Raw genomic sequence first — 21079 nt, forward strand, 5'->3', positions numbered from 1 at the left:
TGGTGAAATAATTTCGCTCTTACCCCAACAAAACGCTCATTTAACACAAAGGAAACTGTATTTATTCATCATTCATGATAATATTGTCGAAAACTCACGCCTTCGCATTTAATCAGTATAATCATTGAGTCAGATAAAAGCCTTGAAAAGCTAATGTGTCCAGTTTATCCTTACAAACAAATAGTCGCCATAAAAATTACCGTAGCCGTTTAACGAGAGACATTTATTGTTCTCATGCGAACTTGTACTTTTATACAAATATCAAGGTTCAAATTGTGCATAACAATTAAGCTGTGGCTATCTTTTAAAATTTGAACTACGATTCCAGTAATTAACTGCAAGAATCTTGAAGTATTAGTTTTCAGCAAACTCGGGCGGTGCAGGGACTAGACGGTTAAAAACTGATTTGTTTGAAGCTGCTTATTTGTAATCTGCTTACTTGTAATCTATCTTTCACTCTGTGTATATTTAATTGTTATGCACTAAAGTAAGAGGCTATTGCATTAAGCGCTATGTCTTTATTACATCGGTGTATATGGGTATAACACAAATTAATATTCTTTACCCCGATGCAAGTTTCCATCTGATAAAGTTTATTTTATTGTAATTATGCACATTCAAGACTCGGGCCATCACACTCTACGATTACGGCTCTCTAGCTTGTGGATGTACAGTCTCAAAAAAAAAAGATTTTTTTTCGAATCAGTCCAATGGAAGGCAACAAGAATGAATCTACAATAAACGTATAAAGAACAGTCAATGAAGACAATCGGAAATTACTTTGACTGTTTTCTTTGAAAAGCAGAAGACAATGATCTATCTATAATTTTTGACTACCAAAAGCATTCAATTTATGTATTGTGTTTTTAAATGTTTTTAAAGTCAATTCTCGACACTCTGATTGGCTTATACTTGTCATCATGTTAAACCAAGGGTTGATGACTTTAGGTATTGTAGTTCGGTTTAAATAGATTCCCTAAAATGTTTTCTGAGCTTGCGACGAGAACGACTTTAATGACGTAGCTTTCTTAAATATATTTATAATCTTTTTGTATGATCAGTCGAAAGCTAAATAAAATGATATTGTAGAACTTTATTTTTAAAGAATTTATCAATAGCTATACTCCTTGGACATGTCTTCAGAATAAGTAAAAACAACCCAGTTAAATATACATTTCTTAATAAAATAAAATAAAAGCTTTTGAAATAGGAAACGAAACACAAGCGCTATACAAACCGTTTTATAAGCCACGTGAACAAAATGTTCACTATCAACTTCATGGTTTCATTGTGTGGTAACGAAGTTTAAACAACGACGCCAGACAAGCAATTTAGCAGAACAAATGACCTCATCACGTTGACAGATTTTTTTCACATTGTATAGACACCATTAAGAGCTAGACGAAATTGAGTCGTGGGTGCTATTACTTCAACACGATCTCCTTAGGAGCTTCATTTAGAAATTGAAAGAGAATACAAATTAAGGTTTCCTAAATGCTCACTTAATACCTAAAATGACGCTAGTCTGCATGCTATAATGACGAATATTAAATATCCTTGTAGACATTAATGGTTCGTGACGGTATTAAAAATAATTTGATGGACGTTTTGGAAGCGTTTCGTAACTTCTTAATTTCCAGCAAAGCACAAAATTATAATTTAAGGTGGGTGGTTTATGGGCTTTTCAAGTTTCTCGTAAGCACTTAGAAATTAATGTATGTTTGGTTTGCTGAACCAGCAGGTGTGTATCTACTTGCTATAGGTAGATTTTGTTCTTAGTGAATTGTCTTGCTTTATTCTACTACCGCGGAGTAGTTTTAGCAGATGTTCGGGAGACTTCTCAGAAAAGAAATGTCCTGATTTTAACTACTATACCCGGGCGGAAGGGAGACAATTGGCTGGACTACTAATAGTCATTAAAGACACTGGACACTATTGGTAATTGTCAAAGACTAGGCTTCACAGTTGGTGTATCTCAACATATGCATGAAATAACTAACCTGTGAAAATTTAAGCTCAATCGGTCATCGAACTTGCGAGATAATAATGAAAGAGAAAAAAACACCCTTGTCACACGAAGTTGTGTGCGTCTAGATGGTTGATTTCGAGACCTCAAGTTCTAAACCTGAGGTGTCGAAATCAAATTCGTGGAAAATTAATTCTTTCTGGAAAACTATGGCACTTCAGAGGTCACCGTTTCTCACAATGTGTTATACTATATCAACCTCTCCCCATTACTCGTCAGCAAGGTCTTAGGGTGTAATAATTTTGTTGAGTAACTACCAATAGTGTCCACTGCCTTTAAGCTTATAGGATCGTAACTGCACTACCGCGGTGTCAGTTCTTGAATTGGTATCCACGTTTCGACTAGCTTGCTCTAGTCTTCGTTAGACTTGGACATTGTATTTTATGTTCTAAGATATACAGAAAAAGTGTTTAATCATGTATTCATCAGTGTACAGTGTGTAAATAGCACATGCAGCCTGAAAATATATCACTTCATTGACAACAACGTTCAACAAAAACAACAATCCAGGTATTAATTTGTCATTTTTAATTTATTGAAACGGAAGCGTATGCACGATTTTAAAAAGTCCTCTTATCTTGTATACGTACAGGATAAGTCCGTATTATGTACGTATTGTGTACGTACACGTGTACGACAGAGTTTTATTAATATTTTTATTCATGTGGTAGAAATACGTTTCTGTAGAAAACAATAAATGTAATAAATTAAAAATTTGATTTTGGGGGTTGAACAAAGAAAATTTACGAGTGAGATTCGAACCAACGACCACCCGGATTAACGTGCCGGCACTACCAATTGAGTTATCAAGCCCTTTGTATAATGTTGGCAGACTTCCTATTTTGTCGATATCTTTGATGGAAATTTCTCAGTGTCGAGTTACGAAACGATTTACGTTTCATTTCATTGATTAAAATGAAATTCATGGAGTTCAATAAGTACAATTAATGTGATACATAATAAATACCTTATGTGTCAAGTTACGAAACAATTCACATTTCACGTAATTGAAATAAAGTTAATAAAAAAACGCTATCGCCTCAACATGTTTTTTTCTTTTCTAGACTTGACGGCAGACATATGGAATTGCCTTTGACTACCTCAATCTTGAGTTAAAAGCACTGAACACCAATTGTAAATGTCAAAGACCAGTCTTCTCACTTGGTGTATCCTAACACACGCATAACATAACAAATCTGTGAAATATTTTACTCAAATTGGTCATCGAATGTGCAAGAGAATATTTAAAGAAAATACACCCTTGTTGTATTACTTTGTTTGTATTCAGCATAATAAGAGGCTTCAGCTGAAGTCTTTAATTATTGGAGTGAGAAATTACTTTTCTCAAAAACTATGTCACCTCAGAGGGAACCGTTTCTCAAAAAGTCTTATACTATCAACAGCTCTCCATTGCTTGTTATCAAGTAAGTTTTTATGCTAATAATTATTGAGTAATTACCAAAGGTGTCCATTGCCTTTAACACTAAAACACCGGTCTTCCCAACAGATGAATAAATAAATAATTTGTTTTTACAATTAACGTAAAATACATTTAGTCTTACCTGTGAAATAACGGTCATAATTTTCTCAAAATGAAGTTGAAAACACTAGGAACCCACCATGACTACGTCATCAAAAGCATCCCATGCCAAAATGTTGAGACAAATCTTACATCCACTTTAAAACAGAATAAAAACTTCCGAGTGCTGTGATGAACGGCACAAAGCAGCGAGACTAAACCACGAGAAAAACTACGAGACTAAACCTACCAGAAGCGAGAGATCAGGAAATGATTGCGCCGTTAAAACCACCTAATAAGCCGGGAGGTTTTCATCACTTACTTGCCACCGTGGATTAATGTTGGAACTGTCTCCGATCGCAGTTTGGAAGTGGTATTTGAACCTGATGCCATCCAAGGTGCCTGTTCTCAGCGCACTTGACGGAGTGCATGACATCAGGTAACCACCTTTAATCAGACACGACCACTCGAAACCACTACTCAAGCTGTAGCCATAGATACCGTTATCACGTGACTGCATCTTACTCCCAGCAACCAATCAGGAGAGCGGAACGAAACAGCGTTATGCTAGGCATGCACCAACAAGACGTGAAAAAAAAAAAAAAAAAAAAAAAAGCACGGACACGCAAAAAAAAACCGGAACAGGGATGTTATTTCGTACTATGGCAAGTTAGTGTTTCAAATAAGGCAGAAAATTTGAAGTGGCTTACGACGAAATAAAATAGAAGGTCTCGAAATCAAGCATCTGAAAGCACTCAACTTGTGTGACAAGGGTGTTTTTTCTTCCATTACCATCTCACTACTTCGACGACCAAATGAGTTAAGTTTTCACAGGTTTGTTTGTGCATTATGTTGAGATACACCAAGTGAGAAAACTTGTCTTTGACAATTACCTAAGGTCTGTAAATCTCGTCTAAGTTTAATACCTGAGTGCATTTCCTCAGCGATTGTTATACTGACGTTTTGACCCTAGAGAGTATATCTGGAATTTTTATATTTCATATAGCCTGCGATATTCCGGTCGCTATGGTCGAAACATCATGCCGTTAAAAATGTTCTCTTCATTTTAAACCATAGGTCATTTTGGTTTATAAGTTGGTTACAACAGTTAATTCTATTTTCTTAGATTATTGTACGGGTGCATTTTTTCCCCTGGTGGCGGGAATTTTATTAAAGTTTCTTAAATGTACAAAGCTACACAAAATACTGGTAAAACCAACTACTTATAGAACGATGCGAAAATAGAATTGGCAGATGGCACACAAGCAGTTAATGTACTGGTGTTTTCTTTTTTACCTAAACAGTATTGACATGACATTGGCAAGATTGCGTGTATGGTGATATTTTATTGACAGTCCTGCATAATGCATTACCGCACCTCGCTTGAGTGTCTTAGATACATATCTCAGTAGTTTCTTTAAAACAGTATAAGACGACAGGTGATTCTAACAACAGATAAAATCCGGGCCGGAGGTGGATTTGACCGATCTCAAAACATGACTTGTTGGACAGAAACTGCTCTCATCTTTTCCGCTTCTGACGAGACTTTCTGAAGTATAAGACCGTATCAAAGAACCATTGTTTGTGGACCAGTGACGAAGTAGGTCGACTTAAAGCACGCTAATCTAATCGTATGGAAATGGATAATTGTCATAATATGGTAGAGGAGGATCGAATATTACAAAAATACTTTTAAAGTTTCAGCTTACAGCTTTTAAAACGCCACTTAGTTAATCTGCTTAGTCGACCGCAATGGGGCGGTATATCACCCTGACGTTTATTGCAAATTGACTGCATTGAATGATAGGTCTAATCAAAGAGCAGGAAGCGTCGGGAAGTGAGGGTATTATGTTGCATACGATAGGGACATAAGCACCACACTAAATTGAAGTTGTTTAGAAGAAAACATCACATAATGACAAATCACTTTCTATCAAACTTCTTAACGATTTGACCGTGAAAATAATTGGAAAACAGAGTCACTAATAAATTGTACACTAAAGCGAGTTATTGTAGAGAGTTATTGTCTTGTTTTATGATGAGAAAGATAGTTGTGCCCACGGCAGCCACAGATAACAATTAAATATCACAGGGATAACTTGTGTGGGAAATCTTAAAGTTTATGGGCGAGTTTGTTTTTCATGAACAAATTTAATCTTGCTATATAAACTTGGCACTCTTTTGCAAACTTTGCGGAAACGCATTTGCCTCGAGCCTATAAAATTTCAACAACTATAATTAATTTACGCACACTTATAAAACTGCCAGCAGAAAACTTTTTAATGAGAATAAATTCTAGTTAAAAAAAAAACAGCCAAAGAAAAGAGAAAAAAATTACACCAACATCCAAACAAAAAAAATAATTCACAGTAAAACATCAGCAGCAACAAAATCGGCATCAGCAGCAACAAGAAAACACAACAACAAATCGACCCCGACCAAGGTACTATGGGCCCGGGCCATTTGGAAGTCAGAGCACGATTTCACAACTCACCAAGATTCATCGATAAGTAAGTCTAATAATGAGTACAATGTGGTGTCATTATCCTATCACCATGGTTATATTGAAAACCTTAATCGTAATATCAATGATCTACGTCAACAATATTTGATAAAACTCAAGGAGTGAAATTGCAGCACCCACTGTTATTTTAGGACACGTCCCGTACCCGTCTACCTCTGGGCCCTGCCATGGACGCACCCTCTCAAGATAAACACGCACAAGGCATACGCCTGCAACCGTAGACCTCCTATATTGCCCCTCTTTGGTTGATACTCTTTTCGCAATAAAATTGGTTTTGTACACGTTTTCCAACTGTGGACTCAATAGACCCTTCCCATGAAATATGTAAATTGCACATAGCGCGTGCGCACTGACGTTTTGGTTGGCAAAATGAGGGAACATCGCGCTGTTTTGTACACGGCTAATGGGTGCGTGACGCAGACGCGATTGCGCGTCTGCTTAGTGCACAACTCTATGGCGTTTGCCAACCAACTGGGTCTGTACGCATGCGTGAATGTGATTAGCATATTTCATGGGAAGGGTCCATTGTCCTCTGTTGTTATAGGTGGCCGGTTTGAATGTGTATACCGGCACACCCTCACTCCCATCCCTAGTCTTCAATGACAGACTGTTCATTATGACATCGCCACACTACGGCTACGGCTGGGTCGCTGCGTCACCATACATTAAAGCGTTAGGCCTATGACGTCATTAGCAACAATGTCAGCAACATTAGTAGCCATATATAGGTGTAGCCAACTTGGATATGGCTTATTATAGGCTAAGCCTTTTCTTAAAACAACCGCCCTCTCGGGGTGAGATTATCCTCACTTAGTTTCGTCAAAAGAGGTCGCAATACCACCTGCCGAAAAGAGACACTAATCTCGCGGCTTTTCTGTTCTGCTCACATACTGAGTTTTTCTTCATATTATTCCAACAAGAAACAATGGTTTTATCGCGTTTAAACTTGATACGGTACACAACAAATTTATGCATTTGTTATACTACAAATAATTGATAAATCAAAAGTCCGTATGGTCTGATATATAGTCACACTCGGAAGACACTCTTACACTCCAATAACGATATCCATTAGCATATTTCATGGGAAGGGTCCATTGTCCTCTGTTGTTATAGGTGGCCGGTTTGAATGTGTATACCGGCACACCCTCACTCCCATCCCTAGTCTTCAATGACAGACTGTTCATTATGACATCGCCACACTACGGCTACGGCTACGGCTGGGTCGCTGCGTCACCATACATTAAAGCATTAGGCCTATGACGTCATTAGCAACAATGTCAGCAACATTAGTAGCCATGTATAGGTGTAGCCAACTTGGATACGGCTTATTATAGGCTAAGCCTTTTCTTAAAACAACCGCCCTCTCGGGGTGAGATTATCCTCACTTAGTTTCGTCAAAAGAGGTCGCAATACCACCTGCCGAAAAGAGACACTAATCTCGCGGCTTTTCTGTTCTGCTCACAAACTGAGTTTTTCTTCATATTATTCCAACAAGAAACAATGGTTTTATCGCGTTTAAACTTGATACGGTACACAACAAATTTATGCATTTGTTATACTACAAATAATTGATAAATCAAAAGTCCGTATGGTCTGATATATAGTCACACTCGGAAGACACTCTTACACTCCAATAACGATATCCATGACTACAATTCTGAGAAAGCTTTTGGGAGATTTTTCCAACAGAAGATGATTTTCAAATCCTCACGATTAAGATAAATGTAACTCCTTATTTCTCTTTAAAAAATAATATAGGCCTTGAGTAAATTAATATACCCAATAGTAGAGCCTCCAACAACCTGCAAAAGTGGAGACTTGTGGTTGAGAACTGATTGTGGATGTTTTTTTTGTTTTTTTTTAGATATGGCGCCCTCTTTAGTTGAGACATGTCGAGGGATGCGCTACACTAAAAAGAGAGATGCATCGAGTCTCATTAATAAAATCTAAACGTTTTTACAGTAAATCAAAGATAAGAACATATTGGCTTTATAGAAAGTACAACATGGTCCAATATACTGTGCCTCTTCAGTCGTTGACATCAAACCTGGTGCATTTTTGGTACATTAACCCACCACAATGGTCCTATTTTGCTGAAGAAAATTAGGTCGTGCATCTCAAGCCCTAAGACTGCTCATGTCCTTATCCGTGAGGATAAAGATAGGTCCTTGCCGCTAGATCCAGTGATCCATTGGGTACACTGATATCATTATAAACGTGCAGGGACATACGATGCCCAAACAATCACTGCTGTCACGTCCGCAATAGAATTTGACTGCGTATCTCTTCGTGAAATGAGGGTAGTTCAAAGGTCAATCTACACGCCGGCTGGAATGCCGGTGTCAGATGCAATTGTGTCCCCATGGCAATAACGCCGCTCCGACACTTTGCACAATCCATGCAATCGTGTCTGGGCTATGCAAAAACCGTCCAGCGATGTGCGCGCGTATAAAGCGAGCGTGCATGCACTGAACCTACGTATATGCAGCATGAATATTCATGTATTTTATGATTGCAGAGAATACGCGACGGCCGAACATTTCCCATGTCATTCATGGCCTGCCTATAAAAAAATGGCGAGCGTGTTCCGTCGACCAAGGGCGTATAATTTACTGCAAGGACGGTTTGGCACGGGCGGACACAACTGCATATGCAAATGTGTCCGGGCGGACACAATTGCATTATGCAGCAGCGTCCGGGCGGACACGATTGCATGCGCAAAACCGTCCGGCGAACATTATTGCATATGCAATAATGTCTTCCGTATAGTATTGCATAGAGGACATAATTGCATGCGACACCGGTCTCTGGCGTTGTTCACGAGTCTCGACGTGTGACGTCAGATATTCAGGCTACTCAAGCCGCGTCTGTTACTGCTGTGCACGCCATCTATGTTAAAGGCAGTGGACACTATTGGTAATTGTCAAAGACTAGCCTTCACATTTGGTGTATCTCAACATATGCATAAAATGACTAACCTGTTTAGCATTCTAAACTTGAGGTCTCGAAATCAAATTCGTGGAAATTTACTTCTTTCTCGAAAACTACGTTACTTCAGAGGGAGCCGTTTCTCACAATGCTTTATACCATCAACCTCTCCCTCTCCCTTATACTCGTTACCAAGAAAGGTTTTATGCTAATAAATATTTTGAGTAATTACCAATAGTGTCCACTGCCTTTAAATTCAGCATGTCAAGAGTTATGATAATAGCTGTAGGCTAATAACTGACAAAGAAGCCATCCCAACCAGCTGTTTGAACAATTCAACTTGATGGTCTACACATGAGTAATTCACAGACACAAACTAAATACAAAATTAACGAATTGTGAGTCAATCTAAAATACCTTTTCGCAACTTGTCTGTGAATCAAAGATTCTGGTTTAGAAAAAAACTGAACTACTGGTTAAAGGCACAGGACACTACCGGTAATTACTCCAAATATTCGATAGCATAAAATATTGTGAGAAACGGATCCCTCTAAAATATAACGAAGTTTTAGTGAGAAAGAGGTAATTTCTCACTCAAATATTAAAAGACTTCAGCCAAATATACATTCAGCCATGTAGCCTTTTATTTGGGATCTGAAAGCACGCAAATTAGTGCAAGGGTGCTTTTTTTTCTTTCAATTTCATTATTTTCTTGCAACTCCCAATAACCAATTGAGCCAACATTTTCACAGATTTGTTATTTATGCATTTTTATTTTGAGATACACTAAGTGAGAATACTTGTCTTCTACAATTACCAAACTTGTCTAGACCAGTGCATGAGGAAGATTGCCTGTTACCAGCTTGGTGTTTATATCCCCTAGTGGGAGTTTGCCAAGCTCCCTTGAAGGGAAGAACATCCTAAACAACACATTTAAAAAAACAACATGAAAACGTGCGGGGGAAGGAACTGGGTGATGCATGCTTAAATAACCTCCCTCCCTTTCAATAAGACTTATAGCATTTATTAATTCAACAAATACAGATCAAGGTGACTAAATAACCATTCTGTTATCGTAACGGAATAACTGTGTTGTTTTAGGTCAGAGCAACTTGGCACGCTCTGGTTTTGTGACCTAGATCTTCAATCCCTATTAATACAATACACGAGTTCTGTAACATACCACAAACACAAAAAATGGACCAAAAAATATATGTTCATAATATTAGGCTGAGGCACATCACTCAAATCTTTGCTCAGTTTTTAATGGTATCATAAGGCATTATAAACAAGCAAGATTAATTTTTAAGTATTTATTGTAAATTTAGAGGATTTTGATCCTTTTGAACACGAAACACAGTGTCACAGATTAAACTTTCGTAGTTTGAAGATAAGGATGGTAGACAGCTTCTCTAAAATATGACTTGCTGAAGTGCTGTAGTTTTTGAGACTCGAGTAAAACAATGTCAAAAAAAATACGTTTTACGTGCTAAAATAATGTTCGTCTCCTGAGACGAAAATTATTTTTGTGACTTGTTGTACCCACTTCTTAAAAACTACAGCAACTCAGCAAGTAATATTTTAAGGGAAGCTTTCTACCATCATTAGTTCAAAATGGGCGAGTATGTAGATCTGTGGACATTTTGTTTTGTGGCCTATACAAAAAGTACCCAAACCATAAACGCAATTCAATATTCTGATTATGATGTATTTTGTGTATGTTCAAATGATAAATAAAAACTATTTATCATCATCAAGATGATAAAAGAAGTCAATTAGTATTTATTCAACAAACATTCTTGAAACCCATGACAACCAGAATCTCTGCCCGCTCAGTGTGGAAATGCATTAGACAGTCCCAAATCACGAGAAGGCTGGTTTCTATTATGAGTAAATGTAAAATATTTTTAGTCTGAAATTAAATTAATTTGTGCTTTTAGATCAAACCTTTAGATGGGTTCCGAGAAAAAACATCAATAAAATAAAAAATTACCTTCTTGTTAGTAGAGACTTGTATTTGTATTTCAATTTAATTATTTAATTTGATTACACCGCAAAAAATAATAATAATAAAAAAAATACACAATTAGTACCAATAACAGCTTTAATGTCCACTACCTATAAGAGAGTAAACACAAACAACAATTCTAATAAAAATGAGATCGCCAGTAGCCAATTCTTCCTGCTTGGCAATATTTTCTCCCATTTTCCTGGATCACTAACCGCGACAACATAACAACTTCGGCTGTCCACATTTTCAATCGAACAGAGTGAATTTCAGTCAACACTTCAAGAGAGCCAAACCCCCCCCCCCCCCCCCAAAAAAAAAGAGATCGCCAGCAACCACAATTCTTCCTGCTTGGCAATATGTATCCCAGGAAATAATGTTTTTTTCCTGGATCAGTGATTGTGAGAGCACAACATAATAAAGCCTCGATGAAAAACTATACTTCCGCAACTATAGCTCAAGTAGGTCACGACTATAATTATATCGAAACTTGATTTTAACCCTGGTAGATAAATTAGCCCAATGAAATTAAAGTGTGGCAATACATAACGAAATGAGAAATTGTATTGGAAAATAAAAGTCAATGGTTATAAATTGAAACTAAATAATTTTCTGGGTTGAATTAATCTTAATTATCTGCTCATGTTTTGTGTTGTGATTTGAAAGACGTGATGAGTCTGGGGCTAGACTAGGTCTACGTGCCAGACGACCACGCAAACAGTACTCGTTTATAATTTCGGGATTATGACAAGCCAACATTTCCCTGGGAGTTTATATTTAAACCAAAGGTTATTTTTAATTATATCTACGTTAAAAAAATATAATTCCTTGTATATTATACCATTACAATTTAGGGCCTTGTCACAAAAGGCAGTTTCTCCAGGCAACTTGGAGGCAACCAACTGCAGTGCATGCTACCGGAACACTTTGGTTGCACTGGTTGTGTGTAAATTGCTTTGAGACGCCCTTCGGGTAACGTGAGATACAAAAACCGATTCTTCTTATTATTATAACTTATTATGCGGAGGTTGCCTTCCGCACCACGGAAGGTGTCAAATCAATGTAAGGATTACTCCATCTGCAATGGATTAACGTCTTATACTTTAACAGGGAAGGAGGAAAAATATGCTGCTTAAAGGCATTGGACACCTTTGGTAATTTTCAAAGAGCAGTATTTCCACTTGGTGTATCCCAAGATGCATCAAATAAAAAACCTGTGAAAATTTGGGCTCAATATTGTTCATGGAATTTGCAAGAGAAAGAAAGACTAAACACCATTGTTGCAATACTGTGTGTGCTTTCAGATGCATAATAAAATGCTTCAGCTGAAGTAATTTATTATATGAGTGAGAAATTACCCCTTTCTCAAAAACTACGTTACTTCAGAGAGAGCCGTTTCTCACAATGTTTTATACTGTCAATAGCTCTCCGTTACTCGTTATCTGCTTTTGGTAGCAATTATTTTGAGTATTTACCAATAGCGTCCACTGCATTTAAGAGCGCAGGAAAATATCTACTGCTTCTCAAGGTTACTGAGACAAACATTATTTTCATAACATTGTTTTACTCATTTCTCAAACACTACAGCACCTCATCAAGTAATATTTTCAGGAAAGCTTTTTACTCATTATCTTCAAACTGTGTAAGTTTAATGTAAATCTGTGGACATTGTGTTTTTTGTCCTACAAAGCAACAAGTACATAGACCCTTTAAGTTTTCCCCCAAATTGGATTAATCAATTTTTCATTAAACATATTTACATTTTACGGAATTCTTGTCTTTAGTATGCATTTCTGTATACTGTTGTCTCTTTGAGTTTAAATATTGTAACTTCCAATACGGTAGAATCCACGTAATTAAGCTTTCGGCTGAAGTGCGATTTTAATAAAAAAAAAACAATTAATAAAATGTATAGGGGCTAGTGTGAGACAACGTTACTATTACACCACGCTCAGTATACTAATATTTTAATATTAATACTTAAATATCCAAGCTTTCTTCAATTAATATTACGAAAATGTACGATAATCACCTTAATCCAACGTTTCAAGTGACGTCAGTTTTAATGTTCTATATGTACAATGGTGAACGAGAATGTTATGACGTCATAACGAGGCACCAGGGAAGTTAAAGTAGTAGTTAATTTGATCGTTGTATAGCCAATGTTCTTCCTAGTAGTTAATTTGATCGTTGTATAGCCAATGTTGTTCATTGTAGTTAATTTGATCGGTGTATAGCCAATGTTCTTCATTAACAGTATCTCTCAAATTGTCCGGCTGGCTAGTTCAGTGTTGAAAAGCACCCACATCGATGACATGGACAAATGCTAAGCTGACGAAGTGAAATGACATGCTAACAGCTTCTTGTGTTGACAGCTTTGCATGGTTTGGAAAATAAGATATTGATTTAACTAAAATGTAAACTTGCGGCTACTGACCAGTTGTAATTTTGAGGAGTGCTGGCTCTGAAAAGAAGCGATTTGTTCTCGACGTTTCGAACAGTCTTCAAGATATATTCTTCTGAAGATAAGCAGAGTAGGCATATTATGCCTACTGTTCGAAACGCCAACACCACACCCGACTCTTTTGAGAGCCAACACGCATAAAAGATAGATTTACACATGGTTGTACCTGCAAGTTTATAGTTCATTCCTATCTAACTGGTTCCGTCACTGACAAAGTTAAAGGCAAACCCCGCGTTCAATCTGACGTATTAACCTGTAGGAGGACCATCAGGTAGTCGAATCGTTGCGGTCCCCTCTTCAGACGATACTCCGACTTTCCCCCGGGCACTAAAGGGGTTAAGCTTGATCACTCCGGCCCGGAAGTTTTTGTTAAGACAGATATAGATGATCGGATTCGCGCAAGAGTTTATGAAGGCCAAGACGGTAAAACAACGGTAGGTCAAACTTCGGAAGTAACTTGGCGACAATCCGCCCAGATTGAGAACTAGGAATCCGATTTGATCCGGAGCCCAGCACACGATAAATGTAATGACGACAATCAGGACCATCCGGATCACAAGGCGACGGGACCGGAGCAACGAGAAAGCTGGTGAGGACTGCGATTCGTTCCGGGCAAGGAGCGCGTCAGCTTGTTTCTTCAACTCTCTAATGGCGTGGAAGTGAGATACCACCATCACTGCTACTGGTATCATGAACTCCACGATAAATAGAGTCACACCGTAGAAACCCTGGAAAGTAGGACTGGGCCATATGAGTACACACACGTTATCATCACTCACATGGGTAACGTAAAAACTTGCAACGTTAAGAGTTATAGCCGAGATCCAAACACCTACGACATAATATCTCAAGCGAGCCTTGTTAAATGCACTCCGATGCTTGAGAGGTCGTACCACTGCAAAGTATCTCTCAACGGATAGGAGAGTCAGTGTGAATATGGAAGCCACTATTGATATCCACATAATGACATCAGATTCAATGATCTTACAGTAAGCTTTACCCGCTGTATTGTTAGGTACCACTAGTAGAGAAGGTTTTGGGATGGTGGCTACAGACGTTAGAAGATCCGCTATGGCTAAGATTGCGATCAGCTGGTTGGAGTTACTGTGACGGAGTTTCTTAATGTAGACTACAATGACGAGAGCATTGCCGAGGATACCGAAGATGGCCAGGGTAAGTTTGACGATCGAAAACCAGTCCCATGTTACCCTAGCGAACATCTCACTGGAGTCATCGGTTGTTGAGTTCGGCATTGCATCCATTTTTAGTGACCGTTGATAACACAACTGTTAGAAATGGTGGCAATGTGTTACGACACGTCAATATCAAGCACTCAATTTATATCCACTCAATCCAGAAGGGTACGGAGGAAAACACACAAGTAAACCAATACAAGACTCGGGATAAAACTCCAGCAAGATTCGTAAAATGTGGAATGCTTCCAAAACACTAACCAGAGTTTTGCGTGACAGACCATGGATAGACCTACGCAATAAACTGTCTCACAGTGAAATACTATATCAGATCAACTTAGCAAAGCGATGCAGCATTTTTATGAACTTTGTCTACCATGTGTAGATCATGACACCACGTTATTATAATTGATAACATACCACCCAAATGCTAAGGGAGCAGTGTCACTTCATCATCAACTGTACCATGTACGTAAACCATTGGCACGCATGCGTAGAGACTACACCACCTGAGAGTAACAGTCATTGGCTCTTTGAGCAGTGCAGTTATATTCAATTTAGGGGGAATTTTCCACCAAATAAGGTGACTTTCTCGAAAGAGTTGCGTGGTAGCGTTGGTTTAGGGATCAATTTGTTAACAGTTTTTAAACGATTGGACAGACAAATTTAATGAACAAAAACCCACATCAAAACCACATCAAAACCACAACCACAGCAGCAACAACAACACCACCACAAAGAAGGAAGAAAACACTGGGACAAAATTGCCCCAATTGAATTATTTTAAAAACATTATGTGACCAACTAAAACACACCAAACGGGAGCTAACTTTAAACCGTGCGAATGATTTAGCCGACACTTGCCTCTTTCTGTTGTATTTGATTTAATTTAACCGAGTCGGAAACAAGCGAAAGTAGATCACATACAGCACGGAAAATCAATAACGAAGACATGATTTCAAGATGTGAAGGTCTAGTCCTACTTTTTATCACGTTTTCAACAAAGAATCAACTTTGAGTCGAATGTAAAGCTTTAAATTATTTGTCTACGACCAAAGAAAAGCCGACATAATTACGTATATATAAATTGCAAAAAAATAGTGTTGAGTGTTGAAATTTAAAGACACTGGACACTAATGGTAATTGTCAAAAACCAGTCTTCTCACTTAGTGTATCTCAACATACGCATAAAATAACAAACCTGTGAAAATTTGAGCTTAATCGGTTGTCGAAGTTGCGAGATATCAATGAAAAAAAACCAAAACCTGGTTACACAAATTTGTGTGCTTTCAGATGCTTGATTTCGTTTTGAAATCAAATTCGTGGAAAATTACTTCTTTCTCGAAAACTACGTCACTTCAAAGGAAGCTGCTTCTCACAATGTTTTATACCATCAACCTCTCCCCATTACTCGTCACCAAGAAAGGTTTTATGATAATAATTATTTTGAGTAATTACCAATACTGTCCACTGCCTTTAATGCCTAAAAATTACTCTACACAAGATAAAACGGCAGTTATCTTAAAGGAGCATGTTGCCTTCGATCGGACGAGTTGGTCTAAAAAAAAAAGCGTTTACCGTGCAATTTCGAGGCATGTTTGTGTGCATCATTGTATTCTACTTTTAAAACATCTGTCTAAAAATTTCTTAATTAAAAATGGCTACAAACGCTTTTCAGCGAGACCAACTCGACCGATCCAAGGCAACGTAAATTAGTGGTAAATTAATATGTTAGTTATGCTAAATTGGTTTTCATTTCCTGAGATTTTCGTGACATTGTTTTACTCATTTCTGAAAAAACTACAGAACCTCAGCAAGTTATACTTGAAGGGAAGCTGTCAAACCGTTTAAGTTTAATGTAAATTTGTGGATACTGTGTTTTGTCTGCTGCAAAAAGTACCCAAAACCTTTAATAGAATTCTGCAGGTCGATAGTTTCGACGCGGCATTTCTTTATTTATGGAGACAATCGAGACAATATTTGACATTAAAAACACCCAGACCGAATATATAAAAGATGCAATTATAAGAGTTGATTTGTTCTCCCATTGAGTCACTTAGGTGTGTGTACTTTGTGCCAGCAGGAAGTCCACGCTCTGTGGCTCATTTCAGTTTATTGTGTGAAACATTGATTTTGGTGGGAAAGGACGCACTGTCATAATATTGAATTATTTTCTTTCTGATTTACATGCAGCAATTTTAGATCAAACTGAAGGTAAATTCGGTCAGATATGAAACTGCAAAAAAGTACGGTGAAACACCGAGTCAATGTTATAATTATTCATTTATTTGTATTTTACTTAATTTTTGAAGGTATTTTATTGTATTTTTCAAGGACGCATCTTTTTTTCTTTTCTTTTTTAATTAACTGAAAACAAGCTTGGTGAGATATGAAACTGCAATAAAAATCGAACATGAAACACTGAGACAATGTTATTATTATTCATCCATAAATAGTTTCGCTATTCCTGTTGGTGGAGAGCGCGTCACATGGGGTGTTTAAACGGTTGATAATGACCAGCTGGAGCTCTGTTTATAACCGGTTAGTCTAAGTGCAAGACGTTTTTATATTACGGATGGTGCGGGCGCTGTCGGTGAGTTGGCCGCCCTTTATTCCCTTATTTATGTATTTTTGAGGGACGCATTTTTGTTTAGATTAGTTTACAAGGTTTTAGACAAGAACATTGCAAACATATGTTGTACCTTTTTACATAGTCTCGTTCTTCTTCATAAATGTTGTAAATTTCCATTTACATTTTGCACTGAACTGTGAACATTTTAAACATCATACAACAGCTTTTGCTATAGAGCTTCAACGTACACAACATCATTAATGTATGGAAATTGCTTTGCAATCGATAGTTGCTACGTGGGTACGGGTCATTAGTTTAATAATTAGCCAAAATTGGCCCGAGTTCTTTCCTTCAGGGCTTGTAATTACCTCGAGAAGAGACTAATGTTGACGTCATGGTCCCAATGGTGCAATGAGACTTTCTTAAAGGAACACGTTGCCTTGGATCGGTCGAGTTGGTCTTTGAAAGCCGTTTGTAACCGTTTGTTATAAAATGCATATGATTAGAAAGATATTTTATAAGTAGAATATAATGATCCACACAAGTGTCACTCGAAATTGCGTGGTTTTCTTTTTACCTCGTCGACAAACACAGTCGGCCATTTATGGGAGTCAAGTTTTTGACTTTCTAGCCTTTCTAGTCCTTTCTAGCAATATAATATCAACAGCTATCCAGTGCTCTTTACCAAAGTTGGTCATTTTTTGAGTAATTACCAAAAGTACACACTGCCCTTAAGACCATTTCAGGTACCACGGTATGTAGTATTATTATTCCCTTAAAGACAGTGGACACTATTGGTAATTTTCAAAGACCAGTCTTCTCACTTGGTGTATCTCAATATATGCATAAAATAGCAAACCTGTGAAAATTTGAGCTCAAATATTTGTCGTCGAAGTTCCGAGATAATAATGAAAGAAAAAACACCCTTGTCACACGAAGTTGTGTGCTTTCAGATGCTTAATTTCGAAACCCCCAAATCTAATTCTGAGGTTTCGAAATCAAATTCGTGGAAAATTACTTTTATTCTCGAAACCTACGTTACTTCAGAGGGAGCCTTTTCTCACAATGTTTTATACTACCAACAGCTCTCCATTACTCGTTACCGAGTGAGTTTTTTGATAATAATTATTTTGAGTAATTACCAATAGTTTCCAATGCCTTTAAATGAAAAGTACAACACGCCCTTTCAGATACCACTGTATACACTGCAGTAAGCATTCCCTTTACTAAAAGGAAAATACATAATAAACGTTATGTCGCCAACTTGCTCATTTTATCAATTTTATCAAGTAGATTTTTAATGCCGATGTGCATTTAACCACACCATATATCCAGATGTTCATAAAATATATAAATTTTCGTCTACACTCTAACAGAATTATGACAAATGAATGAACTCCTCTACATCAGGCAACGATGGAGTCATTTCAAAGAGTTCCCATCCTAAAACGACGGTTATAAAACTCTCTAAAGCGTCTGGTCGCCATGACAACATTTAGTTAATTGGAAATACCTCTGAGAGAGAAGTGTTCAAAATAACGTCGTAAATTAAGGCAAACACACACGCTTCACTGTGGGGATCCTCCAAGCATTTTATCATGAGACGGGACTTCAAGAGACTTGAGTACAGGGTTCGAGGAAAGGTGAGATTTCAGTGTGAAATCTCACTACAATGCAAAAACTGGGGTGTTAAATTGATTCTTCCTGGTATGTGACAGTACCAACATGGTGTTATTTATCCCCATTACTATATCATTGGTGAAATTAACACCGTGTCGATGTTGTCACAAGATACCAAGACAATCAATTTAACACCCCAGTTTTTGAAGTGTAGGAGTCAAATTCATACCCAGTACACTTCCACAAGAGAAATGTCGCCTTTTAAAATACTGTTTAAGTTATACAAAAAAACGATATAAATATGAAGCTAAATGGAGGAAAGCAGCAAGGCGTGGGAAATAAACCGTGCGTGTGGATAAAAATAGTTTCGTAAACGGATTCAACTTGTGTTCAATACTTTCTGAAACAACAGCACAACAACCCGACCATGAAGCTTCGATCAGAGCAAAAAGAAAGGTTCGTCTTTCATCGTGTTTTGCGTGTTATTCATGCTTCTCTAAAGCTTTCTATTTCGTTGGAAGCTTTAAAGGCAGTGGACACTATTAGCATTTACTCAAAATAATTATTAGCGTAAACCTTACTTGGTAACGAGTAATGGGGAGAGGTTGGTATTATAAAACATTGTGAGAAACGGCTCCCTCTGAAGTGACGTAGTTTTCGAAAAAGAAGTAACTTTCCACGAATTTGATTTCGAGACCTCAGATTTCGAATTTGAGGTCGTGAATTCAAGCATCTGAAGGCACACAACTTCGTGTGACAAGGGTGCTTTTCTTTTATTGTTATCTCTCAACTTTGACGACCAATTGAGCTCAAAACTTGTTATTTTATGCATATGTTGAGATACACCAACTGTGAAGATTAGTCTTTGACAATTATCAATAGTGTCCAGTGTCTTTTAAGGAACATTACAGAATCGGTAAGATCCACATAAAACTTACAGGGTCTACTGGATTTTCCTCAAAAGGTTTTCCTTTCTTGAATCGATTTAGAAGACAAAAATGTCCCCTTAGTAACGCACTACGACAGAGTGTGCAGACAAAAACTGCAGGTGAAGACGCGGATCGTGAAGCGCCAGGGGGGAGTGGGGTCAACCCATTCAATGGTTGAATACCATGCATCGATGCTGGTTATTGTAACCATACCATAGGGAGACAATGAAAGACAAATGACTATACAACGATAGCAACATATTAAATCAGATACAAATTCTAATTTTGTTTTATGGTAGAAGACGATTTCACCTGCAACAATATTTACACATTAACAAATGGCCTTCTTTTTTTAAACAGAGTTAGTGTTTAATCAAAACAAACTCAGCATACATTCCCTAACAAATTGCTTCTTGCTCAAAAATAGGCCTTACTGTCAAAAATCCATTTCCTCAAAACCTCGATTATTATATGATTTTATATATTCTTTATTTCTTTAACTGATTGAAAACTAGATTTTTCCCTTTTTCCTATTACCTTTATCGAAGGTCGATCATCTTCAAATATTTTATGAGTATTTCTGAATATTTTTGCATTTAGCGTATGGTGTGTACATGTACTTAGTGTGGTGTACCCACAAAAAGGGGTCTCTTTCAACTACAGTGCAGGTCTAATACTTCAAAGGGGGTTGCCTCCATGCCCCCTGGTAATTGCCTTGGTGCCATTGACATGCTCCAGTAGAAATGCTTGAGGAGAAAGGGGTGCCTTTTACTAAAATGCCTTGGTGCCCTTGACTTTTCAAATACGAGGAACCGATAACCGATCACATATATATATATGAAAGACCATACGGAAGGCGGGCATCAAGAAGTTCAGGTTTCATATTACATTCGCGGATTCGCGGTAAACTTAAACCCGGGAAAAAAACCCAGATCAGCAGATCTTGGGGTTGAATGACCCATCCACGGAGGTTTTGTTTTCAAAGAATGTATAATAAGCAAGAAGTCGATGATCTAGAGAAGGTTTGTTCCGGGGACCATGAGAGACCTCAGCTGAGGTCTCGAATTCAAGACACCATGGAAGCACACACCTTGTGCAACAAGGGTGTTTTTTCTTCTTCCATTATTATCTCGCAACTTCGACGACCAATTGAGTTCAAATTGTCACATGCTTGTTATTTTATGCATATGTTGAGATACAGCAAGTGAGAAGACTGGTCTTTGACAATTACCAATAGTGTCCACTGCCTTTAATGAGGTCGTTTATCGACCGAGGAACATTTCCAGGGCCGCA

General features: G+C 37.6%; 2 protein-coding genes across 3 annotated transcripts in view; both read right to left on the reverse strand.

Annotated features, from left to right (window-relative positions):
* The window catches only part of LOC139949015 (succinyl-CoA:glutarate CoA-transferase-like), a 62385-nt gene that overhangs the window by 18186 nt on the left and 23120 nt on the right, over window positions 1-21079 (reverse strand). The window contains exon 1 of one of the 2 annotated variants that reach the window (XM_071947406.1): window positions 3589-3651. The exons of the other annotated variant lie outside the window; for it this stretch is intronic. The gene's annotated coding sequence lies outside the window, so the exon portion shown is untranslated. Of the gene's footprint in view, window positions 1-3588; window positions 3652-21079 lie in introns of those variants that run through there. 2 annotated transcript variants of the gene reach the window in all.
* LOC139948876 (allatostatin-A receptor-like) lies at window positions 11301-14908 on the reverse strand. The gene has a single exon (XM_071947232.1). It carries the CDS (start codon window positions 14732-14734, stop codon window positions 13721-13723), a length of 1014 nt encoding a protein of 337 aa, XP_071803333.1. The 5' UTR covers window positions 14735-14908; the 3' UTR covers window positions 11301-13720.

Source organism: Asterias amurensis, chromosome 16, assembly GCF_032118995.1.
Source record: "Asterias amurensis chromosome 16, ASM3211899v1".
Taxonomy (NCBI): domain Eukaryota; kingdom Metazoa; phylum Echinodermata; class Asteroidea; order Forcipulatida; family Asteriidae; genus Asterias; species Asterias amurensis.